This window comes from Clavelina lepadiformis, chromosome 5 (assembly GCF_947623445.1).
Source record: "Clavelina lepadiformis chromosome 5, kaClaLepa1.1, whole genome shotgun sequence".
In the NCBI taxonomy this organism is placed as follows: domain Eukaryota; kingdom Metazoa; phylum Chordata; class Ascidiacea; order Aplousobranchia; family Clavelinidae; genus Clavelina; species Clavelina lepadiformis.
Genome location: NC_135244.1, coordinates 4,664,218 through 4,684,030, shown reverse-complemented (window position 1 = coordinate 4,684,030; position 19,813 = coordinate 4,664,218). Strand labels below are relative to the sequence as shown.

The 19,813-nt window shown below is 35.0% G+C and overlaps 2 protein-coding genes and 1 long non-coding RNA gene across 7 annotated transcripts; 2 read left to right on the top strand and 1 right to left on the bottom strand.

Annotated features, from left to right (window-relative positions):
• The first annotated feature begins 662 nt into the window (after positions 1 to 662).
• Positions 663 to 2,687, top strand: LOC143459528 (uncharacterized). The gene is made up of 2 exons (XR_013117764.1): positions 663 to 1,160; positions 1,310 to 2,687. It is a non-coding gene; the product is annotated as an uncharacterized LOC143459528 (long non-coding RNA).
• Positions 2,688 to 4,342: 1,655 nt separating this feature from the next.
• LOC143460864 (NADH dehydrogenase [ubiquinone] 1 alpha subcomplex subunit 12-like) lies at positions 4,343 to 6,737 on the bottom strand. The gene is made up of 3 exons (XM_076958523.1): positions 6,505 to 6,737; positions 5,723 to 5,887; positions 4,343 to 4,575 (listed from the first exon to the last, which is right to left on the bottom strand). The coding sequence occupies exons 1-3, from the start codon at positions 6,639 to 6,641 to the stop codon at positions 4,410 to 4,412; spliced, it is 468 nt and encodes a 155-aa protein (XP_076814638.1). The 5' UTR covers positions 6,642 to 6,737; the 3' UTR covers positions 4,343 to 4,409.
• Positions 6,738 to 12,768: 6,031 nt separating this feature from the next.
• LOC143460367 (uncharacterized) lies at positions 12,769 to 18,119 on the top strand. Of its 5 annotated transcripts, XM_076957843.1 has the most exons (12): positions 12,769 to 12,924; positions 13,131 to 13,276; positions 13,961 to 14,048; positions 14,349 to 14,482; positions 14,579 to 14,693; positions 14,811 to 14,897; positions 15,128 to 15,221; positions 15,323 to 15,376; positions 16,186 to 16,263; positions 17,346 to 17,451; positions 17,531 to 17,623; positions 17,745 to 18,119. In XM_076957843.1, the coding sequence occupies exons 1-12, from the start codon at positions 12,867 to 12,869 to the stop codon at positions 17,835 to 17,837; spliced, it is 1,146 nt and encodes a 381-aa protein (XP_076813958.1). In that variant the 5' UTR covers positions 12,769 to 12,866; the 3' UTR covers positions 17,838 to 18,119. The 5 variants fall into 5 exon arrangements, with proteins under 5 accessions (XP_076813958.1, XP_076813961.1, XP_076813962.1 ...); XM_076957846.1 differs by lacking the exon at positions 15,323 to 15,376; XM_076957847.1 differs by lacking the exon at positions 16,186 to 16,263.
• The last annotated feature ends 1,694 nt before the right edge of the window (positions 18,120 to 19,813 follow it).

Below are 19,813 nucleotides of genomic sequence, written 5' to 3'. Positions count from 1 at the left end.
ATAGCTTCGTGGCTTCAAATATTATATATAGACCTAGCTCTAAACTGTATAAATAAGCTACGATTTAAAATTTTATAGAAAAAAATTTTGCGCATTTATGACTAGTAGCAGCGGTTGCAAATGGCTTTATGTATAGCAACAGTAAGATTTTTTTTGGTACGACGGTAAACATGGCAATATAGTTGCGGTAGACTAATGTAAAACTTGCGCTTAATTGCATTGTTTAATATCTGCACGCCATAATAAGTTACATCAGTAAATTACAAGGTAACTGCTTATTTTTATCAGATTATCGAGCGGCGAGAAAATGGCCATTTTATTATTACATTATCACATTAACCAAAGTGTCGCGATGACGTGACGAAATTACTTGAGACTAAGTGGATAAAAGAAGGTGATTCTGTAAATTACAGTTGCTGTAGGACATACCAACAACGAACAGTTGTTTATAGTATTTTAACACCAAACTTAAATTGAAAAATGTTTTGACTTATAGTCCAAAAAACACGAAGCCTGAGCAGATATTTTCAGAAGGATCTTATAACTTTTCAGCTTATACTTACTAATATCATCATAAGCTCTTTGACTTTCTGTAACTCTGAAATTGCGGTATATGTTAAATGTTTTTCTATTTTGTTGTTTTCTTGTGTTTATGATTTATATTTAGAGCAAAAGTATAAATAGTTTCGGTAAAATCTTGCAGCTCAAGATAGGCTTGGCAGAAAATCAATGGAAAAGAATTTTGACGTCACGCAAAAAAAGTCTTGTTAATTTGCTTCATTGGCGATAGGTATAACCTCAGGCTACAGTGCGCTACAAATTGTAACATAAATAAAATGTTGACGCATTTTACTAATATTATTCTTCTGGGCTATCGTTCAATCTGTGACTCTGCAGGAACATTACAACATATGCAAAAGACAGTTTCCAATTCCCACAAAGATAGACAGTGAAGTGGATTTTGTTAATGTGTAGTGCCAAGAAACATTAGGTTTTCTCTTATCCTAAATTCAATTTACATCGAATAAAAGCAGAGTTAATAAATTATTCAGAGAACTGGTGACGAGCTTCTCGAATACAAAATCTATTTATTAAATTACAGCTTGTGCTTGACATTTTCAGTTCGTCGTCGAGTTGGGAAACGAAAGGAAGACAATGACGTAAGGACATCAATTTTTTATGATTTGTCCTTTTACAGTGGGTTACCAACCTATCTTGGCTCCCAAATTAGTTGAAAAGTTGGACTAGTTAAGTTAGACTTCACGTTAGTTGCGTGCTTTTAAACAATTACCAAGTTATTCTTTTTCAGTATTTGCCGATTTATGAAAAAGGAATTTTTGTACTAATAAGCATAGCCTACTCCTATCGATCGCCTGCTACAACTGCAAATTGCTGCTGTGAAGCCTACGTCATTTAAAAGGATACATGTAAGAGTCATTGGGCCTATTCAAAGTGTGCTTGCTAAGGGTGTAGAATAGCCAAGACTGGGTCGAGTCAGCATTAGAAAGTGAAATATTTCTTGCGAAGACTTAAACCGTTTTTAGTCAGGAAACAGAAACTAATTTTAGATTACAATTTGTGTGTCCTGTATGAATCATATAGACGTATATATATGTAATGGTTTTGTCAGTAAATTCTTTTTTTTGTAAGTAGTACCGAAATAAAAATATGTTATAAGTTATGATACATAAATTACATGGACTGTCCGAGGTTTTATATTTTTCTCATAGTCTGATAGTAATATTAACGTTTATAGTGCATTGCAGGTAAAATATAACGATAAGTAAATTGACAAGCCGTTAAGTAAGGTTTTACTCTGCGAACAACTTTCCCATGATGCGGTCTTTTTTGCTACAGTCGGCCCGAAAACGCTGTAGCAGCACAAGCAGTACGAAATCGAGTCACAGTGATAGTTGTGTCACCGTTTGCCAATTGCAAAAACTAAAGTCACCACTGAGACGGATCTCTTCTTCAGGAAGCCTCCCACCAGCAAACGTCAACAGAAGATTGATACTACAACAAACTACAAAATCGAAGTCTTTCGAAGGGCGATATCCTGCGTACTCGGACATTGAGTGTTCGATCTTTCATGGAGCAATCTCCAGCCAAACCACTCATGATTATTACAGAAAATGTTCTTCTGCAACAGCGGCCAGGAAAGATGGGAGACGGAAAGATTGTACAATTAGTTGTATTACCAAGCACGATGATCTATACACTCATGACGACCTATACACGAGAAACGAAATGCTTTATGGTCCTGTGTGTTGTTCAAGTCCTTCGCACAACAGGCAAACAGATTCGGAAAGAAAACATATCACACCAGAGAACATCTTAAAGGTCATCGCCATGTACTTGTGGGAATTTTTGCTCATTTTATTCGGTTGCAAACAAGATTTTCTACAAGAGCAACCGAAACTAGAGACAACAAAAAGGCTAAAGTTGGCGGATTATAATAACAACATTTCTGATCACGTTTCAAATAAATCCAACGTTATATTTAATTTTTCCTGTCGGTGTTTGTCATCTTGCGTTTTATGCGTCGCCGCTGTTGGTTACTTCGTTTATAACTTTAGATGACTTCTCGATGAAATATGTGTAAATCTATTCTTTATCGTCGTTTCTATGTTTATCCTTCATTGATTGATGACCGCAAAATGTTTACTTATAAAGTTGTTTACTTGCAATTGGTTGTAATTTTTCAATAATGACAACAGTTAAATATATTGGAAACCTTCTAGAACAGTGGTTCTCAACCTTCTGATCTTGGCGGACCCCTTTTGATGCTGTCAAAGCAGTTGGCGGACCCCTGAAGTTTAAGCAAACTAAGGGTTCTGAGACTGCACTTAAATGTTTCTTTGCTTAGTTTTACTTAATAGTGTTGGTGCACAACTGCGCTATTTAATCAAAATAACATCAAACTATGCGAGACCGAGAAAGCGATTATGTGCAATCTCCAGCAACTTAAAATCACTGTATGCAGCTGTCTTCTCGTATAATCCGCAATCTATTGCATCACAATAGGCCTTCCCTGCGGGTGATAAATCTCAATAAGCTTTTGTATTGTCCCATCACAATAGGCAATTAAGCAAATGTTCAAGCCTATTTCAAACAGCAATGATAAACAGCAAAAACTTTTTAAAAACTCGTACTTTATGTTGCAAATTTCGAAGTTCTCACGGACCCCCTGAAAACGTTTCGCGGACCCTTGGGGGTCCGCGGACCCCCGGTTGAGAACCACTGTTCTAGAAAGTATGTAGGCCTACAGGCTGTATAAGCATTGAACCCTAAACGGGTCCAGCTTCTTTAGCATTGCCAAATAACGTAAGCCTTACTGAACATATGGAATATATCAGCGCAATGCTTCACAGAGTGGGTCGTGTGTGGGTCTACGTGAGTCAGACGATCTAAATGCAGAAGTCATGTAGCGTTCACCATCCTGCCCGGTTCATAGCGGCATGACATCACGTTTATTTGGCCTAAGAATTATTGTGTTTTTCTCCTCATTTCCTGTTCCAATTTCGAGTCATTCGTCTTTTAGACAAGGACGCAGACAGACGCTCTTTTGAGATGTCTCAAGTTATGCCTGTGCTTGCACACATGCTACATTCCAATAAAATAATACCACGGTAGCCGCAGTGGTACATCACAAACAGCTCAACAATGTATATACAGTATTGCGTAATGTCTTTCGTTGCGCTATAGTCATTCCTTAGCCGCAATATTCAGATACACAACGTGCCACTACTCCATGGGGTGGGATTAATTAATTATCGTTGGTCAGAGAGGTATTTCGTTAATTCGCAAGCAGGGCCACTACAGGAAAATTAAAAGGAGGCTACTCCCGCAGTTCAGTAAGTCTACTTCTGGTAGACTTACCATTCGTTCCGTTTTACCTGAGACAGCCCCCGGTTTAAACGCGTGGTCCCGGTCGGTTAACCAAAAAATCCCGGTTTTGTGTTATTTGCTCGGTGTAGCCTACTTACAGAAGAGTGATGCGGGGTCTTGTTTGCTATTTGTTTCGTTGTGTTAGATATAAATATTATTGTTACATCACTCATTAGTCTACGTTCACGTTAAGAGTCAGTTCGAATGAAGTTTTTATCCGTTAATTCGCTGACCAATTTGCAATTTAACTGTGTGTATTACTACTAAGGATAACACACAGTTTTGACTGTAGAAAAAGTTGCCGCAGATCCTCCGAATTTTGCCTCACCTGATGCTACAGCCTGTAATCCGTTTTTCAGTACGTCTCTCAGAAATCTAACCGAAAGAGACCCCACTAAGTTCCAACATATGGTTGCAAAACTGTAACTTGGTGTAACAAACAAACAAACGCATCTAACGACCACAAAATAGTATATTTTAATGAAATACTTGACATAAATTCGGGGAATTTCTAAGAAAGTTTAATTTGGCGGCTTCCATGATTCGATTTTAGGACGTGTGGTCGAATATGGAACGTAACAATCATTTGTTCCGGTCATATTTCGCTTGTGCTTTATTAAAAATGGGCGTTGCTTGGGGGGAACTTTGGTAGGTGGATCATCAGTCATGTAATGCAACCAACGGTGCCTGCAAACAACAACAACAAGGCTGAATGAAAAGCTACTCCTGTGACTCCAAAGAAATCCCACACATTTTTTTTGTAAGCATGTGAAATTCGGAGAAACAGGCAGAAATATGGCTGTGCCTAGCAGTCTCAATAAAAAACGCAATGTTACAAACTAACAATACAATATCACTACCAAAAAGGATGTGAAAATAATTGGCAGACAGATACATGTGTGTTTGCTAAAATAGAGATACCTATTAGTGCGTGTGTGACTGAACATGACTAGCTATTATGCTTAGCACATTATGCACATACTTATACTGTATTTTCCTCTCAAATCAGGCCTGATACACCTATAAACAATATGCTTACAAAAGGAAAATCATGTACTTAGATTTTCATAAAGAGCATGCAGATAATTACTGATATGGTATTTCTTAAAAAATAAAAGCTCTCCCCTCATGTTTGTTGATAATAAATTAAACATAAAATCAAAGGTGAAAAAAGCTGATAGAATTTTATTTATTTAAAGAAACCACACAGGGCTACATACAAATGACTTTATTTATTTATTCCATACCCTAAAAATAACTTTTAGGAAAAAGTTGATAGCAAACTGATGGACACTGCCGTCGAATTGAGATTTAACAATTTATCAGTTTATGTGCTGAGCTGAAAAAAGTCAAATGGGCCGAGCGATGAGCCATAGTTTACCCGTCGCTGTTTCAAAGAAAATAGAATAATATGATTTTATACATATTAGACTTCCTATTTTAGGAGAAATACTGCATTCAAGAAATTAGAATAAATCCAACAAATTAAACCGGAAATCTTATGTATTTTTAAGGTTTATTGGAAAAGCAAGCTAACTGCATAACAAATAGTTGAGGGTTGGTGACTAATCTTAGAAAAATAGGTACATTTATAACTTGGCTTCATAAAAAATATCTCGATAATGATGTGTGCTGTTACTGCAACAATTTCATGGTAATTGTGCATGTACAACATCTTCCTCATGTTTTCTAACAAATTGCACAAATACCAGTATGCAGATACGAAATTATTTGCAAAATAAAATTTCTAATTAACAGGAATGAGAAATAATTTTAAAAGTTTGAGAAGTCAATATTTAAATAAAGCTTATGAAGCTACTACCAAAGTACAAACCATTCTGGAGTAATTTGACTGGCATTGTAATCCCATTTGTCTGCCCATGTTTCCTGGTTGTAATCCACCCAGCGGTTTCGTCCAACGAAAAAGCGATTATTTTCATAATACTTGTTTCCTAATTCGTCAGTGCCAACATGGTCACCATATTTGATTTCTTGAAATCTAAAATTAGAAAATAAAAACAACTTGAAAAGAGCACTATTTTCAACCAACTATGAAGACACAATTTTTGATTGGCAATTTGAAAGATTGGTCACAAAATCTTTTCTCTCTCTCTTTTCAAATCCACTGTGTCCTCTCAAAAAGGTCATGTGACCAGCAGATCTAGGAACTCCCTAAATAGTTCACATCTTTTGCCGCATTTGCCAGTTTAGTTAAAGGAAGACCCTGTCATGAGGCCAGCTAGGTAATGTAACTATACCACCGTGTTCTTGATCGACCTGACCTTTCTGGTTAATGTGGTAAGTATAACTGGTTTTTGTGAGTCTTTTCTGAAAAAACCCTGACCATGATCACCCTAATTCTGATAATGATAAAACAACGCTCTATCCAGCTTAGCTCCAAAGTTCAAGCTCTTCTGCTACGATAAGTATAGTCCAATGAGGACAGTCAGAAATTCCAAGCAATATAGGTATACCATATTTTGCTGTTATGAGGTAGCAATCTACCATCCTATTGCCAGTTTTCTGAAGGTTACTGCCTTACAGATATCATTTTTATTACACAGGCAATAGATTTGCAAAATATTGAACTTATAATCATTAGCGGAAAAGGCTTACCTTGCTATTTGAGTGAGTACACCACGAATTCTTGGAAAATAACCTCCATCTTGGGCATAGTTATGTTGAAACGTTTTCATCATTTCACTGAATGGAACAACAAACTGGCGATGCAAAAATTTCACTACACCAGTCATGATGAAAATGAAATTTTTGCTTCACTCAAAAGATGCAGTTTGTCTTTAAAAAATCCTACATTTACTGAGTATCTAAAGGCAATAATGGTGACTAACAATTTTATGCAAATTTGCAAACTATTTAAAATAATATTGTTGGCCATAGCGAAAATCGTAAACAGATACGTAAGGGTTGCTATATGTATATACACGTAAATATACGCAGTCAGGAGTGATGACTGCAATGTAATTATCAAACAAAATCGTTGTACGTGGTGTTTCAATATTGTATGCCATAAATTGCCAACCTTTTTGCTTGGCTTGTTCTTATGCAGGTTTTGGTTTGATTATTATATTAATCCATGAAAAAACTGCAGACATAATTCTAAATATATTATAACCAGGGTTGCCATCGGCTTTAGACTCAAAAATAAGGATGATTAGGACACGAAAGAATACCACCTTAAACAGTGCACAACAGGAGAAGGCAATCAATGTTCCTAAAAAAATGTTCTTAATTTTACTATCTCTTTAGTACAAAATGGTATACTAAAGGGGTTGAAATGCCCAAAGTAGGAACCTCTGCCCTAAAAATAAGCACAAATCTTAGAAATAAGCAAGGAATGGTAACCCAATTGTTTGAAATGTGTAACTGGTAAGGTAGGGTGAAGTGCTGGTGTATATAATTACTTTAAAGAACACTGAACATATTTCTTTCATTTTAAAACATCTTTCAACAAAGACGGGTCAAGACGTCATCATAGTTAGTGACACAAGACATATTATTGTTATACTACTCTTTTCGCAGCTCTATCATAATGTAATGGCATGAACAGTAAATAATGTGGTAAATCAACTTTGTAAAGTGCTAACACATTAGCCTCATAAATTGTTACCGACAGGCAAAGGTTACAATAAATGTAGGTATGAATCTTGCAGGGTTTGATACATCACAAAGAATGACCGATCCAAACAAATTATGGTAACAGTGGTAGCCACAGAATTGCACCTACAAGGAATTGCAGCAGCACGCAATTGCAGGATTTGCACCCACATGGGATCAAACCAAAACAAAATAACGTAGGGTGCAATTTCTTCAGTGCATTCATTATGAAACCGATAGCAGTAACAATCTTTACTGGAAAGTACAATATGGCAATTTCTGACACGAAATCAGGCAGACAAAAAATGAAAAATACAAATTTTGGTGTGATGGCGTGCAGTGTAGCCTCAATTCTTTGTTTACTTATTCTAAATTAGTGTTGAGACAAGATCTTGCTGGAAATGGCTATACTCTGCAGTCCGACCTGCCAGCCAGGATGCATTTCATGTGAGTTACCCCGAAGTAGGTCAATCGACAAGTGGCGTAAAGTCAGTTTGATCTTGACATGACACGAAACCAATTCACATCTTGATGCAACCAAGGCAATTGCAAATTCACTCCGTTCAATTGCATTCCGTTTTTCACTTTTTTAGATGAAAAAGAGCACAGTATCTTTTTTTATTCTTTTAGAAATCGCAATTGGCGGTATTTAATAAGGACATAATCATAGAAAGAGTAGGTCACAAGTTTATGGAAAAATGTTTGGAGTCATTTAAGTGTTACTTGCAAGTGTTAGCCTATAGAAATGCACTGGGAAAGATTAAATAGGTGCACATCTGAGTTAGCGCATTTGCACACTCGCGATCTCGGCGAATCCTGCCATGAAATGCAGACCGGGCAGTTGGCACAACGGCTTTGGCGTATTCATAATTTACGTCTATCTGACCTTCAGCGTAAGCATCGCATGGAATGCACCGGTAGCAACCAGCCTAAATGGCTGGCCCTATACACTGGTAGGCTACAGCCAGACAGCTGTAATAGTATTAATTCTACATAACTGTTGGGCTTGGGTACAGCGGAGAGCCGGACAAACTTACTTACAATTACACCATTCCATATTTGAGTTATCACAGTGCCAGTTGAGCTGGGATATTGGCCTTTGACCACTCATTCTGACACAATCCTAGTAAAATCATAGTACCGTAAGTCAAAACGTGTTTCCAAAAAAAAGATTAAAAAGACAGAAAACAAACTCGATTATTTTGTGGAAAGTTTGGCAGAGTCGTTGGCGTTTTTGATATTTTTAAATGAAAACAAATCTACCACCAACTGCACACACAACCAATAATGCAAAATCATTGAATTGTATATAAATGCAAGCATAGATTTATTATTGCTGTGATAGGTTTATCAATGACGGAATATTTAGGTTTTATTCAGTTTTTTTTGTGTATAGCTCATTTTAACAAGTTTTAATTGTCTTTTTCTGATTTGTGCGTGCGTTGTAGTTCGTAGCTTTATCACTTTGCACGTTTTCTTTATCTTATCAGTCATTACTAGTATCGTTACATATATTGATCTACAGAAATAAAAACATATTGCTTAATTACAAATTAAACCAGTCTTAAATCGCAGGCAATTTGGTTACGTGTGTAATATTTTTTCTCTGTCGTCCACTTTTCATGCAATTCAACAACTGCTTAAAAAACCCTAATGGCACAGTGGGACTGACTTAACCTATAAAATCTTAAAAGTCAGCGTAATTGGTAACATGGTAACAAAATCAAGAGGTTGATGAACAAAATGTTGTACTCTTACGTCATAAGAATTTAAAAAAATGTTTTTGTTCAAATGATACATATCAATTGCAACAAAGAGGCTAAAAATGGAGTAACAAAAATATTTGGCGTTTTACGATGACACAATATGAAATCAAATACATATTGCTTATTTTGTTTTCATATTACTGCAAAAAAACGCCGACGTCTGTGCTAAACTTTTAGCTGAACGACGCAAAGCATTTAACAGAACAATAGAAATATCGCTCCATGTAGGCTATACATTGGCCGAAATAAGGCGACTTGCCGGCCAGAAATAAACAATCTAACCTGGTTATTGGGAAACTAGATGAAATTTGCTTTCATATTAAAATTATAAACGTTGACGTCCCTGTCGAACTTTCAAAAAAGGAACTGAACATATTTATTTTGTTAAGTCATGCATTGCATGCATGCATTTTTTTGTTGGAAACACTTCTTAACTTACTGGCGTTATGATTCTGCCAGAATGATGGTGGTGCCCTTTGTGGCTCTCTAATTAATCTACCTAAGTGAAGCCAGCAAACACATTGTGGCAGACAATTTTTTTAAGAGTGCAACACAGTGAACTTATAAACACTGATTTTTGTGTTGCTAAAAATCAGTGGTAAAACACCAAAATGAGCAACCAAAATAAAAGAAAACAATAAATAAAATTTTGAAAAACATTAGCACAAATCTTTTAGATTTTTATATTTGAATTGAAGCCTTATTAACATGGTTCCAATTTCCGGAAGAAAGTAATGTTTGAAATCGCTGTCAAACGTCATAAAATATCAAAAACCAATCAAAAATTTGATCTAATCGCGAATTACAATCTTGTCTGCTGGCATTAACTTATGATAATATTATGAATTAATGTAATATAAGATTGTGTACGACATAGAATTCTCATCTATCGAATCAACGAAGCATAACACTGCGTGACGTAATCGATTGCATCCCAGTTATTGTGCGTGCAGTACAAGTTATCACTTATCAGTCTTTTCTTGCTATTACGTTCAACGCCGCAACATGTCTTTATGCTGTATTGTAGTTGCTGTACCAATGTTTTATCTAGATGTATTCGTTCAAAGAAGCTTCAATATAATCAGAATATACAGTTGTCGAGGTGAACAATTAATTCTGAGATTAAGAAAAGCAGAACAACGACCTTGAGGCTCATTTATCATCGAGGATAATAAACATTTCAACCGACAAACGTTGTTGTGATTTGGTCGCCCTTACAGGATAAGGTACGACATACAACCATTTCATTACAAACTAATGACTTCAACGACGGCAAACTAATTGAAACTTAATGTAGGCCTACATGAATACTAAAAACGCTTGAATTAAGATGTCGATCACATAACACTTTTTGATGATAATCAGCTCTCTGTTTTGCCTATCTTTTACCATGCAGACTTCTTTTATGTTGGCTTTTTCTATGATGAGAAACAGTAAATTATAAAATTTTCTTTATATTTTGAATAGATACCATACATATAATTTCTCCACAAAAATTCTAACTTAAAGAAACAGTCGCATGGACTATATCACCGTCTATTAAAACTGAGAGAACCATTTAGAGGAAACTTCAAACTTAAAACAGGCCTGTTTGAAGTTAACTTTCTTTTATTAAAGTTTAATTAAGCTATCCTTGCTCATAACTTTTAAACTTGTCTCATAACATGACAAAATAATCAGATGGTTCATTTGTTTATTGTAGGCTGTTAGCCTACTTCTCCAGAAGGCTATAGCCTACTATTACTACCTGACTTTTGAATGGTTCATCACTCAGGATTTGCCCGATGTTTTTCGGAATGCATTGGCTATATGAGTCCATAAACTATGATTTTTTGTCGAAAAGTAGGGGTGCCGTTGCCGTTAAATCGACAGAAACCAGTGAGCCTATTGAACTGAAACCAGGATCTTCTAAGCATCTCGTATCCAGGGCGGTTGGTTAGTGGTTGTAAAACTTGAAAAGTAAGTTGTATAAGCGTTCAAGCGTTTTAACGGCATAAAAGAAGAAAACTTTTGCGCTTTACACATTTTGCGTGAAGTGAATAAATGCGAGAATTTGTTCACCCTTTTTGTATCTTTACATCCTCAGTGCAATCCTAAAAACGCCACTGCAAGCAGATAGTTGCGATTGCTTTATTTCCAAAAAATTTTTATTTCAAAACTTCAGATTAATATTTTGTTATATACGTGAATTCCATTTCGTTACTTTCCAACTTGTTTAACTTCTTTTTAGTTCTATTTGTTTTCACTTTCGTGAAAACAATTTGGGTTATTTTTATATGTTGGTTATTTTCGGTTTAGTATTTTTATGTTTGAATTGACTTTTTGTGTTCTTTATTTTCATTTTCGGAAAAGTCAGGTTTATACGATATTTCAAAAAATTATACGGTACTGAAAGATTTAATAAACGCAAAGTTATGTGTGGAATGTGGCCCGCTTAGTGTTTGCCGCTACTCCAGCCATTGAATAATTGTTTATGTCACGTGATAAACATTTTACCCAATCAAGATTCAGAAAAAATGGCTCCAATTCTCTTGCTCCAGTGTTTGCAATGCTTCGCGACCCAGTTATAATGGCTAGGCTAGGTTAGTGCCAATAATATTTTGAACTAGTTATTTTTTCGGACATTTTCTTTTACAACGATGCTTTAGTCAGTTTAGTGAATGAGCTATACTTTATGGTACTTATCCTGTGCGGAACGTTTCTTTGTGTAACCTTTTTGCTTTAGTTAATGAGCCATGCTGTGTGTTAGCCTATTGTTAATTTTGTACGGCGCTGCGTACCGGTATACCGGTACCGTTACAGTACAGTAACAACAGTACGCTATGTTAAGAAAGTTAGCGGTACTGTACGATTTACGTAGCTGTATAAGCGTAGTACAGTACAGCTGTACATGCTTCTTACGTGTGTAGTGTAAGGCTTTTTTCTTACGGTCAGGTGTTTTTAGGCCTTAAACTGTAGGGAGACTTAGCTTAGCCTACACCAGGCGTCACCAAACTTTTTTCACAAAGGGCCAGATAATCATGAGAACTGACGATCGCGAGCCAAATTCCCAGTTTGTTCAATAGGCTAAGATACAATTATCTCATTTGTGATTGTGCGGCGTGCCGAACATATAAACGGCAATTAGGATAGCCATTGATTTGAAATGACTGCTAAATTTCAACACAAAATGTTACACAAAAGTTTTCAAAATCTAAGTTAACCGAAAACTAAATGACTAACTCTCTCTTACCCAAACTCTCACTTCTGATGATTACATTTCTTAGCTACTAGCCTATTGCGAATTGAAATAAACCAGCTGATTTTTTTCAATTTTAATTCTTATTGATTAAAATAAGTATGTTTGTGCAATTCTTGTTAAAAAATTGTATGTAATGTATAGGTTACGATTTGTAGATCGCTCCATTTGGAATTCAACAGATTGTTGCCAAATCAGCTCCTAACAAAATCTTGACAATTTATCCTACACTTGGTTTTGTTATTGTGGATAAAAATTACTGCATATATATATATATGCTATTAATTGTAATAGAGACATGTTTTCAGAATTTTATGTTAACATATTACACAGGCTAGCCTGTACATATAAATCATAAAATGTCCAACCCCGAAGACTTAACGAAAGTTCAGTTAAAAGAAGAACTGGTCGCACACGGTTAGTGTTTGCCACTTTCTCTGTATATTAGTAGAGTTCTATCATAAATTACATTATTTCACATATAATGCAACTTTTCTGATGGATAATGGATAATTAATTTTATCAAAATTTGCATATTCTTATTCTATTTGGCAGTTTGGTCTGTGACTAAATAATAACATTACATTGTAATTCAGCTTTATATATGATATTTTATATTTTAGGTGTTAAGCTTCCACCAGGTCAAGCATTAAAATCTGTCTACGTAGAGCTTTACAATTCTCATATCAGCAAAGACTCTGGTGAGTTTTCATCAGATGACAACGTTGTTCAAGTTCAAAGATCATCGTCGAGTAAAAGAAGCAAAAGAGTAAGTGATTTCAAGTTACAGTAACATCCCGCTTAAGTCTCCAACTTGAATCTTAGCAGCTTGTGTCAAGCCATGTGGTATGTGCAACTACGATTTTCTAAGTATAGAGATTATACAATACACACACTTTTGTCTAAATATATCAGCATGACTGAAGGCTCTGGTCATTTAAGACTGATGGTTACAACTGATGCAATTTGCAATAATCGTATATTGTATCTAAAAACCATTCTGACAGAAAGGGGGGCATAGTTTTTTGCGAGCGTTTAGGAAAATACTGTAGCCTAAATTATAGTGATAGCAAGCCTGTGCAAAAAAATTTCTTCTCTTTGTACTGTAAGTACCAACAAGTTATTGAAAAAGTTAAATGTAGATTGTTAAATGTAAATGTAGATATAATTTTAATAGGGATGCAAAATTAAACACTACGGATTTAACCAAGATATTACTGTACATGCATGAGTAATTTTTCTTGACTTCAGCTTAATATCTTAACTATAGGCTACCTGGACAACGATAAAGCATTTTTGAATGAAGTTGTAAGAATATTTAATGTTTAATTGGACATAATTTTTAGCCTTTATTATGGACATATCATGTTGATATGAGATATTTTTTAATTTCAAACCATATTATATATGCGTAAATTGCATAATGTATTCATATGATTATATTTGTATAAAGATTGCAAATATGGTAGCTACAGGGCTTCTCCCTGTTGATGAAAATGGAGGAATTTATACATCACCAGGAGATGAAGAGCATCATGATGGTAGACAGACATTTAGTGATTAGTAACTAGAAATTATTCACAAAGTAATATGGCCTAAGTAAAATACTTTGAAAGCAAGGAACAGTCCAAGTTCTTACATAGACAAAAAATAGGTTTCATGGTTAACTGGCTGCTTGTAAAATATACTTTTGAGTTATTATTTTTAGGTAAAGTCTTGAGGATATGTCAGTCCAATATTTTGAACTTGTTAGATGAAATACATCTGCAGGCTATCCAATTTTATAAATCATTTTCAGGGTATTATTAAACGTTTTACAAAATTGATGTTGTTGTGAGCAGTGCAAGTTTATGTAAAGCCAGAAAAGAGTAACAGCTCTAGAAGAAAGTATAAAGGTCGTATGCCCAGTTTTCTCACTGGAGACGGTGGAGTTGAGCCAGTAATCATGATGGAAAAAATTGATACAACGTTGGATGTAAGATTATTTAATAACTTTTAACGTTATAGACATTGATTTTACATGTTGTACATTATTTGATTTTCTACATCTTTTGTTTAAATGTTTTTGCAGAAAAAGAAAGTTATTTCAAATTCAACAAGTGACTTGGAATCTTTAGAACATCTGACCAATGCTGAAATAACTGCGAAACTTAAAGAACTAGGCCAATACACTGGCCCTGTCATAGGTAAAATGGTATATTAGTGGTTATCGCTAATAGTTATGATGAGTGAAATTATGGAATGTATATAATCTTGTATTTTGTCATTTATTTCATGTATTAATCTTTTTTAATAAACTTTAGCAACTACAAGAAAGGTTTACTTAAAACGACTAAAAGAAGTACTTCAGGAGAATGTTACTGATGACCATACTGAGTACAGTGACGAAGGTATTATTACTAATATTATATGTTAACTTTTTGTTGTTTATGTTAACTTAAACAAAATTGAAGCATAAATAGATACCATCTTCTTTCATACCAACTCATGTTCAGTCATGTAGGGTATAAACTGTTAACAAAATTAAAGTACAGTGTATAATAATAATTATATAATGTATGTGCTATACTAGTAAGATTTTTATTTAGAAATTACTAACTCTGGTCTCATATAATTTCAGAATCAGTGCCAAAGGTGCCAGTCACACGAAGCTCAAGCAAAAGACGTACTATGATGGAATTGTCTGAAAATCCACCTTTAGTGTCACGGAAAAGGTATCTCCATTGTATTGCATGAGCATGAATCTTATCTAAATAATATAATGCTTTCATAGTATCACTGTATAGCTTACATTTGTCATACTTGCATTACCCAGCCAAAGTTGCACAAGTCGTATTGCTCAAAGCCTACACGTTCCAGTGGTGCAGAGGTAAATTTTGTCAGCACTGCACTAAATTTAATACTGATCAAATTTTACTCCCCTTACTAAACATAACACTTTTATAAATCTTTAATTCATGTTTCTTTCGGATTTTCTAACAAAATCTGTATATACCTTAAAACATGTGCGTGGTCTAAAAACTGTGTAACCCAGCATCAGTAAACTTGTTTTGTTCTTTCTTTGAGTTAACACTTCTTATCTCAAAATTAATCGAAAAAGTCATCAGATCATAAAAAGAGTGGACAATCATCAGTTTTCAGTAGAATGTCAAGCCCTACCAAGATAATTCATAAACACTTGCAGTTAAATTTGCCAACTTGTATATCTCAAGATATTGTATATAATGGTTCTCTTGAGGTTTGAGTTGTGAGGTCTTACTACAGTTGAATTAATAGCTATTGCCGGTTATAACAATCTTCTTTACTTGGTAACGAAATTGATGTAACCTGTTAATGGAATTGATACTGAATTCCATGACTTTGTTGAATGGAAGCTCTGGAATTTTGTTAACCCACATGTTTGCTTTGTCCAGTCAAACACGTGTTATGATATAAAAATGAAAAATTGCACAACAACCCTACCTTGGCTTGAAACAATTGTTGTTTATGAATTTATATATACCATATTATCTGATAAATTCTATCTATTACTATATGATACTAGTTTAATTGCAATTCGTTTCAATGCGATAGAGATTATCTAATAGTCTTAGATAACAAAAACTATTGTTGTTGATAAGGTTTTGTGCGTTGGCTGCGTTATGTGGAAGTTAACCCTGTTTCATGTTGATTTTTTAGTAGTAGCTGTAACATGCCAATACAAAGGTCGTTTGCAAGGAAACCTGATTTTGAAATCACTGATTCTCCGAAATCTATGTAGGTTGATAATTGTGTTGATGTATTTTGTCTTGTAGCTCATATGGAAGCTTTTTGTTGCGAATTCAAGTTAAGCATGATTTTTATTTGCATGCAATTGCATTCGTTATCCATATGCAATGTTATCAAACTCTTTGCATAGTGTTTTGAAGCAAGTTCAATTGTTCATATCTTCTCTGTCCGAGTAGCTCTGTGTCCACTCCGAATCTGCATGAACTAAGATCAGCTGGTGATTTTGATGTGAAGCAAAGAACTGGAAGAGGCAGTTCGCCACCTATGGCCATCCCTAAGCTGCGGTTCACTGCATCCCCAGTTGAACCTGCTCATTTTTCTGCTCCAGAAAAACTTACCGATGACCTGACCCCATCTTGGGTGAATTTGTCGCTTTCTGATATATCTGACAGACAGTCGAATACTTTCTCACTGGAGAAATTCAGTGACTATGAGGAAGATTTTGACTCTGGCGTGGATGGTACTGCTAAGCGGTTTGCGAAAAATGCAGCGTTTGGCAACTTTGATTCATCAACTGCAACCCTTCAGCAAAGTTTACATGAAAACACAAGACAAGACAACAAGTCTGGGTCTTTTGTTAATCGCAGCGAATTAGTTCCATCAGATCCTCGATATAGTACCTATACAGTAAGCATGGAAGAATCCAGTCAGTCTCCATTAAAGACATTCAATTTAAAGTCTGTTCAATCTGACGACGAGAGGTTTCTTTCACCAATGCATGCTGCCTACGTGCAATCCAAGAGAGCGAAACGGATATGGTAAAAATTGAAACGGTTTACACCTCACACTGCGACACACTGATCTTTTTATTTGATTCTGCACAACATCTTCTCTACATTGGTCTCGGTGTACTTTTTCGATAAGCCTCATTTTTTCCATTTTTTTAATACTAAAGCATGATTTTGTGTTGCTTGCATGGCCACAGTTTGATGTTGGCGCCCACAAGCTGCACGTGCTTAAGCGATGATTTTGTGTGCTTGATACATCATTGTGAATTATGGATGCAGTTAACCAAAATTTTACAACTTCAAGAAATAATAGGCTGACAAAATATTATTTTTGCTCAACAGTGCTAGTGCTACACGCCGTAGACCTTTAAGGACAACAGCATTAAAAGATAGAAAAGAGGAAATACCAAAAATTGCTCAGGAAATTAATAAAACAGAACTTGTTGAGGTAAACATAAAATATGATGCTTTATTTGCTGTGGTATCTGTGATTAGTTCCATTTATTTAAACTTGTGAAATTTAAAAGGAGCCTACAAAAATTGTCACCCAACAAAAAAGTGAATTGGCCAAAGTGAAAACAGTTAAACCAGAACGTCGCTGGATTTCTGTTTGGGTCCAGGTTAATGCTTCTTCAGTTTCATATGTTCTTCATTACAAACTCTTCCGTTGCCTTTTGTTTTGTCTGTAGAAGCACCTAAGCAATCCAGCAGTTTTCGCCGGTAACCTTTCCTATTTTGCAGGTAATCATCACTGCAGCATTGGTACTGTTCATCTATCTTGTTGTGCAAACCATGGAATCAAATCCAAAAGCACCGTCATTACCTAACCCTTAAAGGTGTTTTCACATATCGTTGATATTGAACTGTTCTTTGTTCTGAGAACCTAACTGTTCAACTGCTGACTTTTGTAACTTTTTCTGTTTTGAGAGGGTGGGGTGAATCAATTCAAATTTGCAAAAAAGTCTTTTAATGTTTCCAAATATTATAGAATATAGACCTATTCAAGTTATATAAATTAGTTCCCTAGTAGCCACATATTTGACCAAATTAGCTTTTCTCATGTTTTTGAGTGTTTTGATAAATACTAGATAATAAAAATGCCTATTTGTTACCCTGCGTGGCAGACAATTATTTTTGTGTACATTGTACAGCTGTCTCCAGCCTCCTAAGATGTCTTCATCTGTTAAAAAGTGCACGGTGCCTTTCAAAAAAGTTCGATAAAGTCTTAAGTAGGTTTTTGTTGAAGCTGAAAGTATTGTCAGGTGTTTTTTTAAATCTGTAGCTTAGTAAGCCAACTCTGGTCATGTCTTTTCATTGAGAACGATTTCCTTGGAAATGCACCCAAGCGAAATTTACATCCATTCGCAATTTACAGAAAAATATTTTGTCATAAACTATAAACAGTAAAGAGTTTTACAAAATATTTTCAAATAAATTGTATCTACGGATACAATTACGCATGGGTGCATTACCATTGTCGCTCCGAATAAAAACATCATTTTTCAAAAATAGTAGTTTTGAACTCATTATTTCATGTTGTTGCTTTGCCAAAATAGGTGTGTTCAAGATTTTTCAACTGCCTGCTATGTGAATATTGCACCACTCATTTCTAACGTTTATGGCTTATCTTCACTTGTTACCAAACACTTTCCATATTTGTTTATTTTCAACTATTTACCGTTTAAAAATTTGCTGTTAAAATACACATGATATTAAATGTTTTGCACAAAACTGCTTTGAAAATTCGTTGACTTGAATTGCAATAACTTTGTCGATCAATCAATGATTTCTATTTTTGTCAAAACCGCGGCGAGGAGGAAAAGCCGGTTATTATTACACGCGCTAATGTACGGGAAAAAGTAACAAAGCTGAAAAGGCTTAAAATGTGCTCGAAAATAATTAAGGTAATCATTGATGGTAACAACTAGCACGGCCACTAAACCTATCATTAGTATATGGGTTAGTGGCTGTGCAATATGCATGTTAGCATTGTTAATTACATTGTGCGTTTTTAATCGAAAAGTAATGTAGTGGTAAGAATATGGTTGTGCTATGGCATCATAAGCTTTATTCTCGGACTTGGGAAAGTCTGCCCACGCCTTAAATTCGTCGATGCTGAATAGTGTCATTTTAAAAACAGCTTTTTAAGCAGAAATATAACCCAGGCTTTTTTTGGCCATTTTTTAAATTAATACCCCTTGGTTAATTTTATCTCATGCTTCTTATTATGTTATAAGTAACATGTAGCTAGTTAATGCAGTACAACAAATATAATCGGTTATATTTTTTTATGTGTATAGGGTAAATAGGTACAAACCGAGGTCGATACCCACTACAACTCTCTGGGTAACTGAGTAAAAGAAACAATACAATTTCGGTCCATACTAAAGCTTGGATAATAACAAAGAGTTTTACTCGTCGCATGGTGACGCTTTCGCCACATAAAACCTATCCAGTCTTGAATGTTTGTCTTCATATTCTCAATATCACCAAGCTGCTTCGGAATTAAGATAAAACATTCTCGATTAAAGAACATCCAACTGAGAAGAATATTGCAGCCTATTTTATGAATCTATTGAGCAATGAGACTTTAGTTAAACATTAACGTTAAACTAAAACGTTTAAAGAAAACTTGTCACCAAAAACTATCATCATTAAAACTGGTCTTTAAAGTTTCGAAACAGCATATAGACTTAGATTTAAGCAAGAAATGCAGTCTTTGCGAATTTATCAAAGTAGACTATATAAAAACTTATTTAATTTTTTCGTGAAAGTTTGGTGAAATATTTTATAGGCGCCATATCAAAATA